At 39.3% G+C, this 23,250-nt stretch overlaps 2 protein-coding genes and 1 pseudogene across 2 annotated transcripts; 2 read left to right on the forward strand and 1 right to left on the reverse strand.

The window, feature by feature from the left end:
- Positions 1-1,034: 1,034 nt before the first annotated feature.
- On the reverse strand, positions 1,035-1,871 carry LOC119765400 (myb-like protein AA). The gene is made up of 2 exons (XM_038249190.1): positions 1,542-1,871; positions 1,035-1,477 (listed from the first exon to the last, which is right to left on the reverse strand). The coding sequence occupies exon 2, from the start codon at positions 1,475-1,477 to the stop codon at positions 1,100-1,102; it is 378 nt and encodes a 125-aa protein (XP_038105118.1). The 5' UTR covers positions 1,542-1,871; the 3' UTR covers positions 1,035-1,099.
- A 14,064-nt stretch (positions 1,872-15,935) lies between these two features.
- On the forward strand, positions 15,936-19,300 carry LOC6042521 (annotated as a pseudogene).
- Positions 19,301-19,704: 404 nt separating this feature from the next.
- Positions 19,705-20,288, forward strand: LOC6042010 (40S ribosomal protein S29). The gene is made up of 3 exons (XM_001851126.2): positions 19,705-19,856; positions 20,002-20,101; positions 20,170-20,288. Exons 1-3 carry the CDS (start codon positions 19,795-19,797, stop codon positions 20,176-20,178), a joined length of 171 nt encoding a protein of 56 aa, XP_001851178.1. The 5' UTR covers positions 19,705-19,794; the 3' UTR covers positions 20,179-20,288.
- The last annotated feature ends 2,962 nt before the right edge of the window (positions 20,289-23,250 follow it).

Raw genomic sequence — 23,250 nt, forward strand, 5'->3', positions numbered from 1 at the left:
ACTTTTATTATGTTCCGCAACAGCACCACCACCAGTTACTGGTAGTATCTGGAACAATGGCCCTCGAACAGTTCAAGAGATTTTCGGGATATCCGTCAGCCGGAGAACGACATCTTGCAGGAGCCCCCGGCCAAGGAGGGTGGAGGTGACGGTGAATAAAGAGGCCAATGCGTATTGGTGGACGCTGGAATGCCTGTGGTGGAAGAGGCGCAGCTATGATTTTAAACAGCTTTGAGCGGATGGGAAGTGAATTGTTTCAACACGGTAATACCGATATCAATTACATCAAGTACGAAGATATTCCCGTGGAGGCGATTAGCGAAAATGTTCCATCCCACAGTGGGTCTCGTGGCGCAGGGGTAGCGGCTTCGGCTGCCGATCCCGATGATGCTATGAGACGCGGGTTCGATTCCCGCCTTATCCACTGAGCTTCTATCGGATGGTGAAGTAAAACGTCGGTCCCGGTTTCTCCTGTCTCGTCAGAGGCGCTGGAGCAGAAATCCCACGTTAGAGGAAGGCCATGCCCCGGGGGGCGTAGTGCCAATAGTTTCGTTTTCGTTTCGTTTCGTTTTTTTTCCATCCCACATAAACACTTTCGATGACGATGAATTTAAGCTGGAAAAATACGACGTGTTTACGCCGGTCCAGAAGAACGCCATTCCAATTATCATGAGCGAATGCGATGTGATGGCCTGCCCCGGACAGTTCTGGAAAGACTGTCGCGTTCCTGGTCCAGATCCTTTATAAAAAAAATACAAGCATGGTGTCACTCCGCCGCCCTAGAATCGTCCCTTCAATAGTCGCAAACAGTACCCACTGAGACTTGAGCTGGCTTCGACCAGATGCGCGAGTTGAACCGTGGTTGTAACCTGGACAACATTCGCTTCCTCGTGCTAGACGAGGTTGATAGTATTTTGGAGTGCTAATAATAAAATTGTGAAAAAAATTGCTTAGAAATATAAACTAAAGTCTACAAGAACTTGTATTCATTTATCACATATTTGGAAAACTAATATTAGGTGTGATGTCCTGCTGCTGCATCCACTGCTTGTTCCGTTCGCTCTCAGATTCGCGTACACGTCGTACTCCCCGGCGCGATTCAGCTTGCCACGTTAGTGCTGCATCTGTTGGCAATTTTGCGGTTTTTGTGCTGCTGCTGATCTGGCTGCTGATTGCGATTCTGACCCTGCTGCTGCCGTTGGTGATAATGGTGCTGATTCAGCACCGGATCCTTTTGCTGAATCTCCTGAACCAGTCGCTGGTAAGAATTCGTGTAGGTCTCACTACCTGGGAAGTTCGGCGGCAGCACATTCATTGGAATTGGAGACGGAACATTCTCCAGGAGCAGGTGGAATGGCGGCAACGGGGAAACCATGTTCAACGGTGAAGAAAAGTTGTCTGCAACTGCTTGGGACCCTCCGGTGGCGGAAGCATCAAATGCTGCGCCTACTAATTGTTCATATTCAGTTCGTACCATCTAAAACAAAAATAAAATAAATTAAAACTTTTCCATCGCTCAAAAATCGTCTCCTTATTGGCACCCCTCTTATCCTCTGCGGCCCGGCTTTTCCAGCATGCTCGGCATCATTCACACGCTCAGATCCAGCTGCAACCACGTGTAGAAGTCAAAGAAATGTAGCAGCGACCTCCAATCAAACTGCATGTTTTCCGTAAAAACTCAGCGAAACTTTTATTTCTCAAAACTAAATCAAAACACAAACACTTGACAGTTGTGCGAGCGAACGCGACAAGAGGCAAATCAATGTTTTCAAAGCAGGTGTGGTGCTGTCAAATATCAAAAGACGCGGGGAATTTAATTCCTTAATATATTAAATGCGAAAATTAATACGTTAAGGCCAATGTCACGCCCCTCGCCTTGTACCCAGATGTGTGTTCAGCCGTTGTCTGTCAAATCTGTGTAATTTTGGTTAAGCAAACTGTGTAAAATTTTACCCAGATCTGTGTTAAATTTTACACAGATCTGTGTTCATTGATGCACAGAATCTGGGTAGAATATTATCATTGTTTTATAGAAAATTTCATTTTATATCATTTAATAATATAAAAAAAAGTTAATTTATTAACGTAAGTTTAAAGATTCTTGTATATACATTCTAAACTCGATTCGCGACCCAAATATTTGAACGCACCGCAGTGTCAGTTTGCTCGTGCTGCTTCCGGAACACTTCGACCGGAACCGGCTGGAAGGCGGAATGTTTGTCCACATGTTTTAGACTGGAATAAGTCCGGATACACGTTCCGCCTGGTTGAACAGGCTGCCAGGTTGGTTCCGCAGCAGGCGAGACTGTCGCTTCCGCGTTGACATCAGATGCTTGAAATGGGTCTTCTAGGATCCTGCTCCTAGTGTCTTTTTCATATCCCCGACACGTTTATAGCCGGAATGTAAAAAATCTGAAAGATAAATCCATTTAAACGAAATTATAATAAATAATCAAGAGTTCGAAAAACTTACCAAGTTCTCGGAACATGAAAGACGCCATCTTATGGTACGTTCGTTTGAACAGTCAGTGTGGCACTGAGTGCCGCACTCGTCGGTGCCAGTTTTGGTTCAAACGAACATTCTTCTTCAGTGTGCATAGAACTCGCATGAAACTGAAAAAATATCGAGTGCGGCACTACACGCAAAGCCGACATTAGTCTTTTAAGACTTAAAATTAGGCTTTATCGAACCTAACCGTGTTAAGTCTTTTTAAGCCTAATGATGGGTTAGTCTTTAAAAGACTAGTTTTTTTGGATTTTGCGTGCAAGTTCTCGGAACATGAAAGACGCCATCTAATGGTACGTTCGTTTGAACAGTCAGTGTGGCACTGAGTGCCGCACTCGTCGGTGCCAGTTTTGGTTCAAACGAACATTCTTTTCAGTGTGCATGGAACTCGCATGAAACTGAAAAATTATCGAGTGCGGCACTAGAGTTTCAGTTCCAAGATGGTGGCGAAACTCGTGCGGAACTAGCGCGAGTTTCTTCAAAGAAACACTTTGACAGCTCTGAGTGCGGCACTCAGTGCCGAACTAGCCATCAAACGAACGTACACTCAAAATCAGAAGTACCCTTCAAATAGGGTTTTATCTACCCTTTATCTGTCATCCCAAAGAAAAAACCCTTTTGAGGGTAACTTCCACCCTTTTTCAAGTTCACCCGTCGTCACCCTTTTGAAAAGGGTTACTACCGGTAAACTTGAAAAAAGGGTGGAAGTAACCCTCAAAAAGGGTTTTTTTTCTATGGGATGACAGATAAAGGGTAGATAAAACCCTTTTTGAAGGGTACTTCTGATTTTGAGTGTACCATTAGCAGCGTCACTGTTTTACACAGATTTGAAAGGAAAGCTGAATGATAATCTGTGTATATTTTTACACAGATCTGTGTAATAAAATTACCAGATTTGACAGCTGGAACTGTTCAGAAATCTGTGTAATTTTTTTTACACAGATCTGTGTTATGTGGATTTTGCGTGTATGAATTTAAAGAAGAAGTTCTACTATTGTTATATTTTTTAGTAAGAAAGGCTCTATCTCACCCCAGGTGGGATTAAATCGGGGTTTTTATCTGCTTTGGTTGAAATATTTTATTTAAATTACCGTCAACTGGGGTGAATTGGGACACATGGGGCGAATTGGGACAGCAGTTTCAACCATGTTAGAGCACAATATTTTGATTTTTCTGGTTGGTTTCGGATAGAACAGACTCAGACCAACAAAATGTGTACATCCATTTCCAAATTTAAAACCTTTAAGTACTCTAAACACTGCTGTCCCTATTCAGACTGTAGTCCCGATTCACCCCAGATGACGGTAATTTTATTTTTTCAGTAAAAAAAAATAAAAAAGTCTGTAAAATATTAGAGAATTCAGGATGTAGGTAGTTTTTAAATTTTGAAACTCATCATCAAGATATACTAACTTTCAGGAGTTGGACACTCAGCACGCGGTGCGTGCACTGAGTTAAAACAGTCGCGCACACCTCCAGCACCCTCGCGCACCATCACGCACCTCACGCACCCATTTGGAGAAAAAAATCCTAAAATCATGGCAACACTTCTAGAAACGTCATAATGATTTATGTTTACAAACAAACTTTGGGTTTTTTAACGTAACGAACACCCGGCGTTTGTGGAGGTCCTTGCGGAACGAAATGGTCCGGCATTCCGGAGTTTTCTGCAGACGTCATAGAAGCTGCTAAAGACGCAGGAGTACCCGGTCATCCACAATCGTGCCTTGGCCTTGCGACCACTTCCGCAGGACGAAGTTCCATATCACAGAACTGGTAGGGGAGATTAACACGTTGAATCATCCGGAGCTGGCGGCGGCCTACATGGACCAGGCGACCGCCATAATGGCATGGCACTAGCTGAACGATTTTATGCAGAGAAAGGCCGGAATATTCACTGTTCATCTGCTGCCGGGGCTGCCCAAGAATGCAAACGGCTTGAAACATGACGCAGATTGTACCCAGCGCCAGAAGCAGCCTTTCGCACCGAAGTCCAATCAGCGGCCATCCCGACACCACATTGGAGTTTGTTTTGCTCTGTCGGCGAAACGCCGTCACCCTTGAGGGCACCTTTATCGATTTCCAATCTGCCGAACGCCCAAGAAACCCTAGCCATCGCCGACTTCCCCGAATCCCACCAAACTCTGGCAACAACGTACTGCGATGAGACGCGCGTCATGATGTTCCGAAAGCTCTGGTCCATCTCGATCCGAAGCACATGGCCCACCGCAAGGGCGAGGACTTTGTTGTTTACCCGGGATCACGAAAAGGCCAAGGTTCAAATGAAAGCCTGTGCCGTCCATATATTGACCCGGCTACCTTTCAGGTGCTTATTGAGGAGGAGGTGCCGAAAGGGCATTCTTCCAAGGTGCTTCAACTGTGCCGTTTTTAGTTCCGGAAGGTATCTTCCGATTCCAACGAGCTCATTCTCATCAAAAACGAGACAAAACATTGAAAATGAGTAAAGACATATCTTTGGATATTTTGATAAAAATGTTTTTTTGTAACACAAAGCCGAAAACAGCTCGTAAAATCTCGAAAATCTTCATAGTAAAACATTGCACACGGCAGATTTCAAATAAAACTTTTCGGTTTGGAAAAGGAAGGGAGTTTTTTCTAATTCATGTATGAAATATTTTTTTATTTGATACTTTATTTGTTCATTTCCTGTTTCCTGAAATTCTAACTACTTTTAAACAAATCGCTTGATTTAAGCTTGTGCTTCGTCAACGTCTGCAACTTGTGTTTGCACAGCAGTATCGACGTCCAAGGTTACTGTAAGAAAGGTTGGGCTGAAAACGTGTTGGTTAAGTATTGGTAAGCAAAAAAGTGTCAACATTTGCCATGCTCCAAGTGATGACGTCACACCGCTCTCGTTTCTTATGGCTAGTATACGGAATTAAACGAAAATTTGTTTAATTTTGAATTTAACGGTGATTTTTGACAATTACTGCATTAAAAGAATAAAAAGCAGGTACATGCAGCAGTTGGAAGCATTACATAAGGATTTCTTGATTACGAAAAAATATTTAAATTGATTTAATTTGCACTGCAATGATAGTACAACTTCTGTCGCAGAGATTTGATATGTGTATTAGTTTGTTAATTATTTTTATCAAATTTAGAGACATACGGCAGCCCAACATACAAAATCCAAACTTGTTTGAAATGAAAAATAGGTCGAAAAAGCGTTGTTGATACCGTCAACTAAGGCAAATCGGGACAACGGTTTGAAAATTTGAAGCCGATGCACTTTTGTGTTGTTCTGTCTCCGTTTTAAAATAAATCAATCAAAAATCTTGAAAAACGCTACAATAACAAGACTATCGGGGTATGTGGTGCAGTGGCAAGCGTGGTTGCCTCTCACCCCAGCTGGCCTGGGTTCGGTCCCAGTCGCACCCGGTGGCATTTTTCGAGACGAGATTTGTCTGATCACATGGATGGAGAAGTAAATGTTGGCCCCGGTCTAAATCAGAGGTTAGGTCGTTAGCTCAGTCCAGGTGTAAAATTCGACTCCCTGGGTAACCTTTCTCGGTAGAGTCGCTGGTCGCCAGTTGGAATCAGGTGTATAAAGAGGTTTGGATTGCCTCACCGTTCAAACTTTTGGATACCTATTTTCGAGTAGGAATCTCGCAATAGAGAACGCCAACGTAATGCTGTAGACTCTACATTGTAGAGCGTGCAATTTATTTATTTATTTTAACAACACTATAGCAACTGTTCCAATTCGCCCGTGTGCCCCGATTTGTCCCAGATGACGGTATTCAGTTTAGTTGTTATTCCCTGTGTGAATTAAGTATATAACATAAACAAAATCAGCATCACAGCTTTGACGACCGTGCCGCCACTGTCCCGATTGTTGCCTTCAATGGTGGTTCCAATACGGCCCCAAGCGAGAAACACCAAGTACATGTTGTCTTTGTACGCCTCCAGCACTTGCACCTTGAAGTAGGAATTCTTGTCCGTTTGAATGTCAACCTTGATGAGCACACAATTGAAAATCAACTTTTTCCGCTTGTAGACGTGCGTGACTTCGCCCAGCCCGGAGTCGGAACAGACCGCGAGACTACCCTTCAGTATCAGCGTCACCTTCGACGGGACGGATGTGATGTAGATGCTCTTCGTCAATTTGAACTTTTCTTCTTCCTGCGGGATTCGGCTGCAGATCGGACCCCCAATCGTAGATGGACTTGCTCGTGATGTACGAAATCGCACCGCCGGCCTTGGCATTCTTGATGTAAACTTGCGGCACGACCTGGTTCTGCATACCTGCATGCGACTGCCCATCTTTTCAACCTTTGCTGGGGTCGAGATGATGACCGCGATCGTGTTGGTGATCTTGGAGGCCACTTTCGCGCCCAGCTTGAGGATCTTGCCCTTGAGTTGATCTTTAGGCGTTTCCGTCTTGCCAAGCATGACAAACTGCAGGTTGTAGGGTGGCGGCATCTCGCGCTTGACCTTGGGCTCTGCCCGCTTTTACTCTTTCTTGACCTTCTTCATCGTGGTGCTCAGAAACGAAGGGACGTACTTGATGATTCAATCGCTCACCACTGCCGCTTGATCTCGTCCAGAATATTGGCCGGAACGCCCGTCGGTTTGGCCTCCGCGATTAGGCTTTTGACCCACTCGGTGAGGTCACCCTCACAAAGTGGGTCCGGCTGTTAAGGCACGTACAGGCCACTGTACTTGGGGAAATGCTTCAGCGCTCCGAAGGTCAGAATATCGCAAACGCGCACCAGACATGCCTCATGTCCTTCCGCAATGTCTTCCTTGTAACTGCACTTTCCGGTAGATCGAGGGCGGCATCGGTGGCAGACGCATCGATTGCAAGACTGCGACATCCGGACTTCAGGCCCACACTTTCCGGCACATGGATCCACAAAGCTGAAAAATTAAGAGAATATGTTTAATTATTTCCAAAATCCAGTCCTAATCTTAGTTGCCTACCTGTTTTTGAAGAATTTCTTTGAATTTTGCAGAAATGGCCATAACTGCGGCACAGGTTCCTCAAAACCAACTCATAATCACCAAGACTGCCACTGAACTCAAAAGAAAAACAAACTTTGTGACGTCACTGAGTTCGTCGCCAACTGTGCACGGAGATAAAAAATGACGAAAATTGAAATTTCATGCGAAAACTGACGTTTTATTTTTTTTCTGCGTGTTCGCACCAATACAGCTTTACAAACATAGCCCAACCTGTCTTACAGTAACCTTGGGTTCGACGATTTTCCTATCAGGAATCTCCACTCTCAGGTCGTCAAACCCAAGGGGTTGGAAACTCTTAGAGCTTGAATTATTTTGTCAACCAGTATATCAAAATATATGTTAGTATACTTATTATTTCTTTTACATCTCGCCAGTATACTTACCAATATACGAAGAGTATCTTAATATACTAACAGTTTATTGCTCTTCGGTTAGTATATTAACAAGTATACTGGAATATCGTTAGTATACTCAGTATTCCTAAGTAATATTAGAGTTTCCAGCCCCTTGGTCAAACCTTTATGCTGCTGGTTGCTTCTCCGAGATCAGCGAAATGTTCAGCAAGAACAACTTTCTGAGTTGGCGGCGTGCCCTCGACCTTCCCCACAGATTCACGAGCAACTTGACCGTACTGCGAATATCCTCCGCGATCGATGCGCACACTCCGCTGATCAACCAACTAATCCCACGTTCCGCCACCGGCGTCCCGCCTCAGAACACTCTGCAATGAAAATTAAGTCAAAATCCTAAAATCTTCAAGAATTAACCTGCCAACCTACCAACTTGACCAGCGCCGCAGGATTATCTAGCCGAGCATCTCCGGCTTGGTGAAACGCAGGGAGTTACCACATTCTCGGAGTCCGAAGAGGCAAGGAAGTTTTTCATGGTGCCTGATTGGATGATGAACCCGTCCCGGTTACCACTGAAGAAGATAGCATGCGACTAGAGGACAGCATGTGGATGGAGTTGGCGCAGAACGGACGAAGAAGTAACCGACTTGCTCGCGATGATCAGGTTGAGTCTTCTCCGACGGTCTTCGAAACCGGTCAAAACAGCTGCTCGCGATTAGTTCATTTCTCTTACTGAAATTTACCGTCCTCCAACTACTCGGCCAGCAGGTGCTCGAACCGCTGCAGATGACCGTTCCGGAAGACATACCGCTGCACCGCTTTCAGGGCCTCATCGTAAAACTGGACCATGTTTTGAGTCCTTCCTTACTTTTTTTCGTTCGAGAAAGCTTCTTAAACACGGTAAACATTCTTCGATTTTGACATTTCAAAATGAAGTGGTGCCAGTTTGGCAGAGAAAATTCTATGACAGTTCCGCGTGTCAATTGAGTGCGCGCACACCGCCAGCACCATCGCGCACCCAATCGCACCATGAACACAAACGCTTGTTCAGAAAACCGTGTAGAGAGTCTAACCCCTTGCTAATTTTTTTTTTTTTTTGAAGAATAATTTTTAATTTGTCAAATGTTCTTTATCATACAATGCTGAAGTCCAATAATCATAACACCCAATATTAGCCCTCATACTTTCCGTCTTCCAAGCTCACTCCCGATATTTTGAAATGCTTTGAAGTGCCTCTTCCATCATTTCAATGACTTGAAGCAACAGTTCTATTGATAAAAACTTCCGGTGGATCAGAAACGCCTCCACGAGATGATTATTCTGTACCCCTTTTTCTCTTACGGGACCGTGGTGTAGGGGTAAGCGTGATTGCCTCTCACCCAGTCGGCCTGGGTTCGATCCCAGACGGTCCCGGTGGCATTTTTTCGAGACGAGATTTTTCAGATCACGCCTTCCGTCGGACGGGAAGTAAATGTTGGCCCCGGACTAACCCAAAAAGGTTAGGTCGTTAGCTCATTCCAGGTGTAGAAGTCGTCTCCCTGGGTCCTGCCTCGGTGGAGTCGCTGGTAGGCAGTTGGACTAACAATCCAAAGGTCGTCAGTTCGAATTCCGGGGTGGATGGAAGCTAAGGTGTAAAAAGAGGTTTGCAATTGCCTCAACAATCAAGCCTTCGGACTCCTAGTTTCGAGTAGGAATCTCGCAATCGAGAACGCCAAGGCAATGCTGTAGAGCGAATAATTTGATTTGATTTGACCTTGGGTAGAACTTTTGGTACTCGGTGTTTCATCTTCCATCTCCTTTGGAATGAACCATATCCTCCATAAGCTCGGTTCCTTCCGGTCCCGTACGAAGACCTGGCCCACCGGATTCATGCGTCTCGTCCACCTCCTCCATCGCCACGAATACCGAATTCTGAATATCTGGAACATAAGAAACTATAATTTGGCCACTTGCCCACTCCGACCGGAACCTTCCAACAGAAAAAGAAGCACAACTTACCTATCAACCGGTCAAAATCCTTCCGAAGCTCAACATCAACAATAACTGGTTCGATTCGGTTGCAATCAAGTCCAAACTAGAGACCCTAAATAGGGAGACTGGTCTAAGCTTGATAAATCGATCTGGCAACGTATGTTTTGAGCTTGACAACACTGATAAGTTTTGCTGGGCGTAAAGGCAAATGCTCGTTTGGATACGTCAAACTCGTGTCTGTTTGGGTACGTCAAATTCACTTCAACCAGTCTCCCTATTAAGGATCTCTAGTCCAAACAAGACCCACTGAAGAGAACTGTCAAACTGTTTGCGTCGACGAAAATCGTGACGTCGAAATGAAGGGAAATCGATGGAAAAAACAATGTCGGGCATGTCGAGTGTTTGTCGTACGTTTGTCGTCCTTTAGACCAATCGATATCGAAACGGTAAAATCAAAACCGCGCGACACCTTGTACGACGTGTGACATTTTTCAAACAGGGATGATGGAACTCAATATAGGCAATATAGTTTAGAGATCCTAAATAGGGAGACTGGTCGAAGTGAATTTGACGTACCCAAACAGACACGAGTTTGACGTATCCAAACGAGCATTTGCCTTTACGCCTAGCAAAACTTATCAGTGTTGCCAAGCTCAAAACATACGTTGCCAGATCGATTTAGCAAGCTTAGACCAGTCTCCCTATTTAGGGTCTCTAATATAGTTATGTATATATGTTAGTATACAGACTTTTCCAACATCCCAGTCAAATCAATCCGAATTCTGAAACGGAATCTAATTAGAATCGTATACAAATTCCGTTTCAAACGCGAACAACCGGTTCCGTGTTCGAACCGGTTGTTGCGTTTGTAACGGAATTTGTATACGATTCTAATTAGATTCCGTTTCAGAATTCGGATTGATTTGACTGGACAGCGAAAGCTCAACGCTGTTTTTTGATGGTGAGAGATTTGACAGCTCCCATACTAAATGTCTCGATTTTCATACTTTTGCAGCCGGACGTTTGTCGTGCAGTTCAGACACACTTGCCACACTTATTCTAGCCAAGTTTTGCGTAACGCCAGACGAATCTGGCGAAAATCGGGCAAAATTTCAGCCAGCTGTCTGGCAACAAAATCAATCGGTTCAATCGGTTGAACCGTGCCCGACCGGTTTGTGTCATATTCGCCAGAAATCATGGCAGAAATCTGGGGAAATTCTGTCAGATGGCTGGCGCAAGCCCCCAGACGAACGTCAGAAATGCGTCCGCCATTTCCGACCGGGATGCGTACACGTAGATAATAGAGATCCTTACCCAGTCAAATCAATCCGAATTCTGAAACTGAATCTAATTAGAATCGTATACAAATTCCGTTTCAAACGCAACAACCGGTTCGAACACGGAACCGGTTGTTGCGTTTGAAACGGAATTTGTATACGATTCTAATTAGATTCCGTTTCAGAATTCGGATTGAGTTAACTGGGTAATAGGGAGACTGGTTGAAGTGAATTTGACGTACACGCAAAACGGACACTAGGTATAAATTCCTAATTTTTAGGTATAATCGAACCTGACTGCAATAAGTTATTTTATTACTAATCGGCTATTAGTAATAAAATTACTAGTCGCGTTTTAGTACGAGAATTCCTAAATTTTAGGTATAATTGAAGAACCAATATACCTAAATTTTAGGCATTTTCTGGAAAAGTTTGGGATCCAAAATTACTTATTTTTAGGTATAATCCAAGATGGCGGACCATGATTATTACTAATTTCTAGGCATAAAAACCTAAAATTCAGGTATTTTCTGGAAAAGTCAGGGATCCAAAATAACTTATTTTTAGGTATAATTCAAGATGGCGGACCATGATTATTACTAAATTCTAGACATAAAAACCTAAAATTCAGGTATTTTCTGGAACAGTCAGGGATCCAAAATAACTTATTTTTAGGTATAATCCAAGATGACGGACCATGATTATTACTAAATTCTAGGCATAAAAACCTAAAATTCAGGTATTTTCTGGAAAAGTCAGGGATCCAAAATAACTTATTTTTAGGTATAATCCAAGATGGCGGACCATGATTATTATTAAATTCTAGGCATAAAAACCTAAAATTCAGGTATTTTCTGGAAAAGTCAGGGATCCAAAATAACTTATTTTTAGGTATAATCCAAGATGGCGGACCATGATTATTACTAAATTCTAGGCATAAAACCTAAAATTCAGGTATTTTCTAGAAAAGTGAGAGATCAAAATTACTTATATTCAGGAAGAATCCAAGATGGTGGACCACGATTATTCCTAATTTCTAGGCATAAATACCTAAATTTGAAGTATTTTCTGGAAAAGTGAGGGATCCAAAATTACTGATATTTAGGTATAATCCAAGATGGCGGACCACGAATATTCCTTATTTCTAAGAATAAATACCTAAATTTGAGGTATTTTCTGGAAAAAGTAAGGGATCCAAAATTACTGATATTCAGGTATAATTCAAGATGGCGGACCATGATTATTACTAAATTCTAGGCATAAATGCCTAAATTTTAGATATTTTCTGGAAAAGTAAGGAATCCAAAATAACTTATATTTAGGAATAATCAAAGATCAAATTAGATATTAGGTCTATTCCCGTACTGCAGAATTCTGCAGTTCTGCACGAAATCGGCAGCAGAGCGTTCCCGTACTTTTCTGCAACAAAAGTAACTTTTCTTTCAGGCAGAAATTCTGCAATGAGAGAGACAAAAGTTGCAGCAAAACCGTTCCCGTACTTTTCTGCGAGCTCTCTCTTCTCTTTCGTGTTGAAAAGTAACTGCAAGTTGGTGTGAGTACACGCTTACATAAAATTTGTATGTTGGGTTAAATCAAGCATTTTATTATTATGTAGGTGCTAGTGTAGGTGTAATAAATTTGATGTTTTATTATTACTGAATTTAAGCAGTATTTTTGAAAGGACGTTTGTATATTTGGAATTGATGGATTTTGGGGTATTTTTTTAATGTCTGGTTTTATTGAGAACTATATTTAATGTTAAGATATAGCGAATTTATTATTTTTAGAGTTAATAAAGTTTATAAGTAAATCTAGTATTACAGCACGGCTAATAACCCAACAAACAATTTGTATCATAAAAACAATTGTTTTTAAATTGTTTTTTAAAACTTTTATAAGACACAATAAATTTCAAAAAAATATTTGTTTAAGAATTGATTTTTGATCTTAAATTGCTTTTGAATAGACTAAATATGTGTGTTAAAATAATAGGTAAATGTAATTGACAAATTATAAATTGTACCTGTGACGGTGCTACCAATTTGTATTCTTATATGAACCAAAATATTGAATGTATTTTGTTGAACTTTTAATGAAGGAATCATAAAAAAGGTATTAGACTGTACCAAACAAATAATAAATATAATTGATTATATGATTGATGACCATATTTTTTTTGCTGAAACATAAGTTACGTTGTTTACACATCATATTTTATACTATTAAAAATTGATACCGATAAATTTTATTAAATTATAATAATATTATTTTATTAAATTATAATAATATTACGGTATACTTAAATTCTTAAATTCCTAAATCCTTACATTCCTAAATTCCTAAATAGAAATACACTTATTTTGGAGTCATATTTTAGGTTTGAAATGCATATTTAGAGGATTTAGAGATTAGAAATTTCACAGAGGTCTTCCCGGTCTTCGGGTAATAGAGTACAAACTATCTATTTTTTATGATTCAGTTTTTGATTTTTTTATTTACATAATTTTAAAATTTAACTTTTTTTTCAAATTATATTTTTTTAATGTTTAACTGTAGAATTAGAATTTTTAATGTTCTATTAAATATTCAAAATTTAGATTTTTTTATTTCGAATTCAAAATACCTCAAGTCTGAACTTTTATATTTCATCCTTATTTTTCTTTATTTAGATTTTTGGAAATTAAGCTTTTTTTTAATTATTTACATTTTGAATTACTTAATTTTTTAAAGCTTTGAATATGTGATTTATTTTTTTTCTAAGATAAATATTTGCATTTTAAATTTCTCAAATAGCTGATTTAATTTTTTTGAGCTTCTCAATTTAAAATAAAAATGTTTTTTTTTTATATTTTTATTTATGATTTTCTTAATTTCCGGGTTTCTAAATTTATGTGTTCCATATTTTTGAGTTTGTGATTCATTTACTTTCTAATATTTTTCAACTTTGCTGCGTCACCGTTGTTCTTCCATGTGACATCCATAATTTATTTATGTTATCCTGAATAAAAAATCCTTCAAATAGTCTGCTATCAAAACATGTATTTATGATCCCTTCTATATTAAACCTTTGTTTGTCATTTTTTTGAATTTTATTTGTTAAACGCAGGTACGTACCTGCAACTCTCATTTCTATTTTTTACCTTATGTAAAAGTTTTGAAATGTTTCTAATGAATAATTTCTACCTAAGCATAAGCATCTTTTAAATGAAATGTTGAGTTGCATAAAAAATAAGTCCCCGTTCTAGAGGTAAACTTCTTTCAATTATAATTTTTGTCAATCCCTTTTTTTAAAATAATCAAAAAAAACTTTAATACCCAATTTAAGTAAATCCACTCAACTGTGTACAATATTGCAGAAAAAGTACTGGAACGCGCCACCCAGGCAAAAGTTTTGCGGTTTCTCTCCTTGCAGAACTTCTGCAAAAGAGAGAGATGAAGAGAGCGAACTGAAAAGTACGGGAACGTACTGCAAAAAAGTGACTTATGCTGGCTGCAGAATTTTGCAGAAGTTGCAGAAATTCTGCAATTCTGCAGGTACGGGAATAGACCTATTATTCAAGAGATATGTAGGCAGAAGAAAACAATGGTTTAAATGATATAATAATATTTTTATTTACATAAAACTCAACTTTTTTATAAATGCTCTTACCTAAAAATAATTTTTTAAAGTTTTGAATATTTTAAAATTATAATATTTAAATATTTTAATATTTTAATATTTAAATATTTAAATATATTAATATATTAATATTTTAATATTTGTATATTTTAATATTTTAATATTTAAATATTTTAATATTTTATTATTTTATTATTTTAATATTTTAATATTTTAATATTTTAATATTTTAATATTTTAATATTTTAATATTTTAATATTTTAATATTTAAATATTTTAATATTTTAATATTTTAATATTTTAATATTTTAATATTTTAATATTTTAATAATTTAATATTAATATTTTAATATTTTAATATTTTAATATTTTAATATTTTAATATTTTAATATTTTAATATTTTAATATTTTAATATTTTAATATTTTAATATTTTAATATTTTAATATTTTAATATTTTAATATTTTAATATTTTAATATTTTAATATTTTAATATTTTAATATTTTAATATTTTAATATTTTAATATTTTAATATTTTAATATTTTAATATTTTAATATTTTAATATTTTAATATTTTAATATTTTAATATTTTAATATTTTAATATTTTAATATTTTAATATTTTAATATTTTAATATTTTAATATTTTAATATTTTAATATTTTAATATTTTAATATTTTAATATTTTGATATTTTAATATTTTAATATTTTAATATTTTAATATTTTAATATTAATATTTTGATATTTTAATATTTTAATATTTTAATATTTTAATGTTTTAATATTTTAATATATTAATATTTTAATATTTCAATATTTTAATATTTTAATGTTTTAATATTTTAATATTTTAATTTTTTAATATTATATATATTTCAATATTAAAATCTTTAAAGGTTTTTTTTTTCGGGTTTCGACTTAGCTGTGGCTGTTGGAAGAAATAACTTGTGCTTCGACGAAAAAGTTGAGTTTTGTAGTGAAAGTGTCATTTGTGCGTGAATTTGCCGTTTTTTCGGGAAAAGGTGGAGGCGTCGTAGAGCACAGGTCCACGACAATTATTCGGCCGTAACCGGATTTTAGCGGTGTTTCCTGAGCTGTTTCAGATCTGGCTGGAAGGAAGGGGCTGTGAAGTGTTGGGAAATTAATGTGCTTAGTGGTGATAACGTAGAATGGATGCTAGATTTGTAATTTTGTGAAATTCATTCAAAAATCCAAGATGGCAGCCTTCATAGGAAAAAAGTCGAACGGCCAGAAGAAACGAAGAGCGTGAGAGCAAGAGCATTCAAAGAGAGGGAGATTCGTATTAATGTGGGCGAGAAATTAAAAAGAGCGGGAGAGCGTTGAAGACGCAAGTATTTTGTGAGGTTTGAGAAAAAAGAGCGGGAAAGCATTAAAAGAGAGGGAGAGTTTTGGTGACTCGGGGTTCGATCTGTAGGCTGAGTGGTGTGAGAGTGTAAAATGCTCGCAGAAGAGAAAATAAGAGAAGCGAAAAAGGAGAGAGAGGCTGAGAAATCTTTGGCGAAGAGGAACAAAAAACGGAGAGCAAAAGAGAAATCGAGAGCGGATTTGGAATGGTTGGCAAGGGGGCAAGATGAAAGCCAGCCATTCAGCATGGGGTTAAGTGTGATTGAGATGACACAGACAATCGGAAGTAGTTTGGGTCTCGATATATTGAATATTGTACAATTTACGGGCTGGTTTGGTTTGTTCATGTGATTTGAGTGGAAAACAAGTGGATTTTGCGCGTGTGGATTTTCGAAGGCGGCTGAGTTTATTTGAAGAAAAGTTAAGTTCATAGGGGGAGGGCGGTTTTCTGCTTTTAAAGCACCGACACAGGGTTGAAGTGCCCCACGAAAGTCGACGTCGCTGTCATCTTCATCGCTGCAATTTGGTGAGTTCGTTTCATGCTTTTGTCTTTTTGTAATTTTTCATTTCATTTTCGTTGTATCACTGTTTAGATTCGATTGTGAGAAGTGGGACCTCGCGGTTACTTTGCATCGTGTTTTTCGGAGCCTTTTATTTGATATTTTATTTTTCAGTCCTTCTTTTATCATCGTTGATCGGAAGGCACGTCGCCGGTTTAGTTCGTTTAAGTTATTGTTTTAATTTCATCACAATCGTTTACGTGGTGTCCTGTTTTCTTTTTGTTTAAATTCGTTGATCGTAATAATTTGAGTTGGAAAAGAGTCGCGCGATTGAAAAGTTTTTTTTGTCGGCTTCGTTTCGGGCGCGTTTTTGGAGGTGAATCCCGAATGTTCATGCTGACATTTAGGATACACCTTTAGCGCGCGTTTTTGAATTTTCTGATTCGATTACCTGGCGGTTACTCTGCAACGTATTTTTTCGGAGCTTTTGTTTTTTGATTTTTTGTCATAAGTCCTTCTTTTATCATCGTTGATTTGAAGGCACGCCGCCTTTTAGTTCGTTTAAGTTATTGTTTTAATTTCATTACAATCGGTTACGTGGTGTCCTGTTTTCTTTTCTATCGATTTGATGAAGAGTAGCGTCATTTATTACTATTTTTTGAAATTTGCTCGCGTTATCTAAATTGTACAAACAGTAAAATTATACTAATAAGTCCAGCCCATAGCACTACTGCTCGGTTGGCACGCGTTCGATTAAAAACTTTTTAAATAATCAATTATTTATCTTTCCGCAGCCGGCTGCCTAAGATTTAAAATTTTCAACCGATAAACACAATGCTCATGGTCACATCACTGCCACTCGTGAATCCTGACCTCATACCCATCTACTAACCCCTCAAAACTCATGTGATACTTTGTCGGAGAAGCAGTCGATTGGGCGGTCTCTATCACTCAAGTATCGGACTAACATTCCCATCCACTTCCCGTGACTCTACCACTGGTCGTGGCCGGCGCCGGTATTGATCAGCATGATAGGGGCCTTTGAGAAGTTGCGAAGCGAGGAAAGATAGCACCCACTTATCTTCCACGGCTCGTGGATGTAACTTCTGGAGGTCCTGGTCAATAACGGAGTAGCAACTGCGGGTGGGCACCTATGCTTATGCTTATGCTTATATTTCAATATTAAAATCTTTAAATATTTTTAATTTCAGAATATTAGATTTTTTGGTTTGAGAATGTTTGAAATATAAGATTTTTAAAAATTCCCCCCCCCCCCTTCTATCTTTCTCTCTTCCTCTTCCTCTCTATATCTCGCTTGCTTTCTCTTCTATTCTCTATACTACTTTTACTCTCTCGCTCACACCCTCTCTCTTCCTCTCCCCTCGCTCTTCCCTGTCTCTCTCCATCTACCACATATTCTCTCCTTCTCTCTTCCCCCCCTCTCTCTTCTTCTATCTCTCTCTCTCTCTCTCTCTCTCTCTCTCTCTCTCTCTCTCTCTCTCTCTCTCTCTCTCTCTCTCTCTCTCTCTCTCTCTCTCTTCTCTATATCTTTTACTCTCTCTAACACCATTTCTCTCTTTCTCTCTTATACACACATTTTATCCCCCCCTCTTCTCTTGCTCTCTCTCTCTCTATCTCTCTCTCTTCCTCTCTCTTTCTTCCTCTACCCTCACCCTATCTCTCCCTCTCTCTCTCCCACATTTTCTGTCCATCTTCCCTCCCACTTTCTCTCTCCCTCTCATTCTTTCTCTCTCCTTCTCTCCCTTTCCCACTTTCTGTCTCTTTACCTCCTTTTTCTCTCCCTCTCCTCTTCTCTCTCCCATTTTCTCTGTCTTTCTCTTCCTCTACCCTACCACTCTCTCATACACACACGAGCACAAGCGCACTTTCACACACGCATACATACCCTCACGCACAGACACACACCCGCAACGCCCAACCAAACCGCCAACCTCAAACTGGATACAATTTTGGGTCGCACAATTCCCCCGGTTGGGGTTCCTTTATACTTCCCCTTTCCAGCTCTTCCCCAAACATCCGTCCTCTAGGGCACGAGAGGGAAAACGCGGCTTTTTTAATCCCGCCGGGAGTTGAAGGTTCCGTCCTCCTCCTCCTCTTCCACAAACACGCGAGCCACACTTCCTCTAATTAAGATGCTCCGGGTTCCGTTCTCTTTGGCACTCAAAAAGTGGTTCCCTTAAACAAAAATAAAAGCTACATAACTAAATCCAGCGATGCCCCGGCGGAACCTCTGCCCCATCCTGGGAGAAATGTGCCGCGTCGGATTTTGAAGAGCCGAACCTGTTCTGCAAGGGGAGCGTCCAGTTCAGGTCCAGCACACTTCGAGGGACAGAGTGTCGCCAACACGGCCCGCGTCGATCCTCGGCGGTCCCACTTTGGAACTCCGCTCGATTTGCATCTGGCCTGCCGCGGTTCGACTTGTTTGAACTTGTTCGACAACTTTTGGCCGGTCGGGTACGGCTTTGCGTTTCTGCCGACCCAGCCGGGGCTGCACCGGATCCGGGTGGCCACGTGGAAAGTTTCGTCGGCCAACTCAAAATGCATTCCCGATCGGTTCCCAGCACAAAACTTACCTTGCCACTTCCCATAATTTGAAAATTAACAGCAGCACTATGGAACACAAACTTACAGCCGCGAAATTATTTTGACATTGACATGTCAATTCGTGAATCACAATTCTTGAACTAAAAAAATCCTAAAGTTTAGGAATTTTGAAGAAGTACTTCAGTGTTCTAAAAAAATACTAAATTTTAGGAAGAAAAAAATACTAATTTTTAGGTATAATTTGACAAGCTAGAACATAAGTTCAAAAAATACTAAAAATTAGGAATTTATACCTAATGTCCGTTTTGCGTGTACCCAAACAGACACGAGTTTGACGTATCCAAACGAGCATTTGCCTTTACGCCCAGCAAAACTTATCAGTGTTGTCAAGCTCAAAACATACGTTGCCAGATCGATTTATCAAGCTTAGACCAGTCTCCCTATTTAGGGTCTCTAGTAGATAACTCTATGGTCGTACAGACTTTTCGAAAGTCAACTGGCATCTCTGAACACTAATGACATTTAGTTGTTTTATGTTGGCACGTCTGAAAAGTCACGATATTTTTAAGTTCTGTCAAATTGTTTCTCTTTTCGTTGAAGCTTTCAAGCGGGTTGGTTGTTCAAGCGTTGAAATAATAATTCAACATGGGTTTCGCTGATTTGTGGTACTCGCATCCCCGCAAATATGGACAGGGTTCTCGGTTCTGGTAAGTTTGTAGCATATTGTGTCGGCATTTTATCATAAATATTATTCAGTTGGCTTCAAATTGAAAGATTTGTTTGCCAACTAAGTGCCACCACGCATCCATGATGTATCATTGATTTGTGCCATATTTTTCATTTTATCCGCAGCCGGGCTTGCTCCAACAATCATGGAATGATCCGCAAGTACGGTCTCAACATATGCCGTCAGTGCTTCCGAGAATACGCCAAGGATATTGGCTTCCGGAAGGTAAGCCCGCACTGCCTTGTAAACATCCCTGTGAACATAACCTCAAAATACTCCCTCTGTCATTACAGCTGGATTAAACTGACAACGCCATGGAAGTGCACTCACTTTTAATTTCCCATATTACCACGGGATGGTTGGCAGTTTGAAATATACCTGAAACATCTGAATAAATCTTTCTGGGTAAATATTTGTGAGTAAATTGTGTGTATAATCCGAAAATTCCTCCAAATGGCTCAATTATTTGAAAAGTGTTAATTTGGGGTTTTTGGTTTGGAGTGCATAACAAAACCAGAGTTTTTTTTAAAAGGTCTAATAAACTATACAGTTATTAACGTGCGCATGTATTGCCTATACATACACGTAACAAAGTGAGGTTAAATTTTGTCCGGCCAGCAAAATCAAATGGTGCGCTAGTGTGTGTACGCGAAACGTCATAAAGCTCTATTGTCTTTCATATGTTTATAGCACTTATTAAAAAAAAACTCTAGAAAAGAACTCCGGGTAGTATAATAGTTTTGAACAATCAAGGGTTTTACCAAAATCCATAATCGAATTACACGAACTGTTAAATCGTATCGAAAGGTTCCTATATGAAGTCTTTTAATCTTGATCGTATTCTGTCTTACAGAATTGTCATTTGCCCCTATTCAGACTATAGTTTGTACGATTTGTACTTTTTGTCAGTACGGTCATCTGGAGCGAATGAGGTTTTACGCCGACACGATTTGGTGGTTAGAAAGGAGTGCACTGTTTACATGGACTTAGCACAGTTCGATGCGGTCGTCGATTTTGTTTCGGGGAAATTGGGTCCTAAAATTAAGCTTATATTTGTGATATTGCCGGGAACCGTGATGTAGGGGTAAGCGTGATTGTCTCTCACCCAGTCGGCCTGGGTTCGATCCCAGAAGGTCCCGGTGGCATTTTTCGAGACGAGATTTTTCTGATCACGCCTTCCGTCGGACGGGAAGTAAATGTTGGCCCCGGACTAACCTAAAAAGGTTAGGTCGTTAGCTCAGTCCAGGTGTAGAAGTCGTCTCCCTGGGTCTCGGTGCAGTCGCTGGTAGGCAGTTGGACTAACAATAAAAAGGTCGTCGGTTCGAATCCCGGGGTGGATGGGAAGCTAAGGTATAAAAAGAGGTTTGCAATTGCCTCAACAATAAAGCCTTCGAACACCTAGTTTCTAGTAGGAATCTCGCAATCGAGAATACCAAGGAGCAATTCTCTAAGATTTCGGTCATTCGATTTTTTTATATTTTTTTATCGGGCTGAAACTTTTTTGGAGCCTTCGGTATGCCCAAAGAAGCCATTTTGCATCATTATTTTGTCCATATAATTTTCCATACAAATTTGGCAGCTGTCCATACAAAAATGATATGTGAAAATTCAAAAATCTGTATCTTTTGAAGGAATTTTTTGATCGATTTAGTGTCTTCGGCAAAGTTGTAGGTATGGATATGGACTACACCGAAAAAAATGCATACACGGTAAAAAAAATTGGTGATTTTTAATTTCACTTTTTGTAACTAAAACTTGATTTGAGCATGAGCATGAGCATGGTTGACTGCCAATGAGCTGCTACTCCGTTATTGACGGATCAGCTGAAGTTAAACAATGAATCAAAAATGATCAGTGGGAGCCAACCATCCGTTCACTGTTTAACCTCTGAAGATCCCTACTTTATTAGTCAATATCGGCGCCCTCCCAAGAAGCCTGCAGTTCAACGAAAGGGAGGAATGTTAGTCCGATAGTTGAAGTTGCAACCTCATCAAGCACACAGTTTTTCGCTATATACTTGTTGATACCGCTTTAGACCGTTGAATCCACAGCATCTCCTTCAAGCATCACATGATTATTATTTTTTTGGGTTAGTAGGATAAGGTATTGGCTTTTCGATGCCTCCCGAGCTACGATGCTATGGGGAGGACTTTCTTAACAAACCCGTCGGCGAGCCTTCTGAGCAACGATGCTATGGGAAGGTCTTTCTGGTCAACAAACAAAGTCACTCACACACAATTATTTCACTCCACTATTAATTAATCCAAAATGTCAATGCGTCTTTCGATCATTATATAGAAAAATAAAACCTTATTCGAAAAAATATACACAATTTACCCGACGCCGTGCCTTCCGATCAACGATGATATAGGAAGGGCTTTGAAAATCACAAAACAATTAATTAAGATCACAAAAAAAAAATCACAAAAAACACCAATTACTCAACGAAAATTACGCTCAAGACACCACTTTTTGTCACTAAAACTTGATTTGCAAAAAAACACTATTTTAATTTTTTTAATTTATTTATTTATTCGTCAAACATACGTAGACTACATGATCGTTGCTTAGTTTCTAATTACAAGGGGGAACATCTATCTTTGATTGTAAAACTATTTTTTCATGGTGGATTTTGTCATTGTGAAATCGATTATGTTATTATATTTGTTATAAGTTTCCATCATTCTATTCATGGGCCCGTGTTTAGCGTAGTCAGTTCTGTGAAAATGCAATGCGAAAGGCTCACGTGCTCTCAATACGCGTGTGGGTTCATAGAAATTTAATGTTTGTAACAACTCTGGAGAATTAATTCGGTTTGCAATAAGATCATTTACGAACGAGAGAGAAGCGAATTCACGACGCTTTACAAGTGTTTCTAAGCTTATTAACATACAGCGTGCAATATACGAAGGAAGGGGAAACACTGTCCACCCTAGTTTACGAAGAGCAAATAGTAAAAATTGTTTTTGCACTGATTCAATACGGGTTTCGTGTGTTTTGATGTGTGGACTCCACACGACGCTACTATATTCAAGAATAGAGCGAACATAAGCTATGAACAATGTTTTCAATGTATAGGGGTCCTTAAAGTTATAACTGAATCGTTTTAAGAAGTTGAGCATATTAGTTGCTTTGAATACCATCGTGTTGTAATGTTCGATGAAAGTCATTTTAGAATCAAGTATGACTCCTAAATCTCTAACATTTGAACAGGTTTCAACTATCTGGTTGTCTAGTTTTACGTTTATATTTGGCTTATTTATTTTTCTGCTGAACAAGATCGATGTACACTTTTTAATGTTAAGTTGTAAAAGGCTACGACAGCACCATTCAAAAAATATGTTGATTTCGTTCTGGAATCTTGAAGCGTCAGT

The sequence above is a fragment of the Culex quinquefasciatus genome, chromosome 1, assembly GCF_015732765.1.
Source record: "Culex quinquefasciatus strain JHB chromosome 1, VPISU_Cqui_1.0_pri_paternal, whole genome shotgun sequence".
In the NCBI taxonomy this organism is placed as follows: domain Eukaryota; kingdom Metazoa; phylum Arthropoda; class Insecta; order Diptera; family Culicidae; genus Culex; species Culex quinquefasciatus.

Excerpts from the sequence above, each read along its gene's own strand:
- LOC6042010 (XM_001851126.2), top strand. The coding sequence starts at position 19,795 with ATGGGTTTCGCTGATTTGTGGTACTCGCATCCCCGCAAATATGGACAG. Across the intron at positions 19,857-20,001 it reads GGACAGGGTTCTCGGTTCTG|CCGGGCTTGCTCCAACAATC; the intron begins GTAAGTTTGTAG and ends TTTTATCCGCAG.
- LOC119765400 (XM_038249190.1), bottom strand. The coding sequence starts at position 1,477 with ATGGTACGAACTGAATATGAACAATTAGTAGGCGCAGCATTTGATGCT.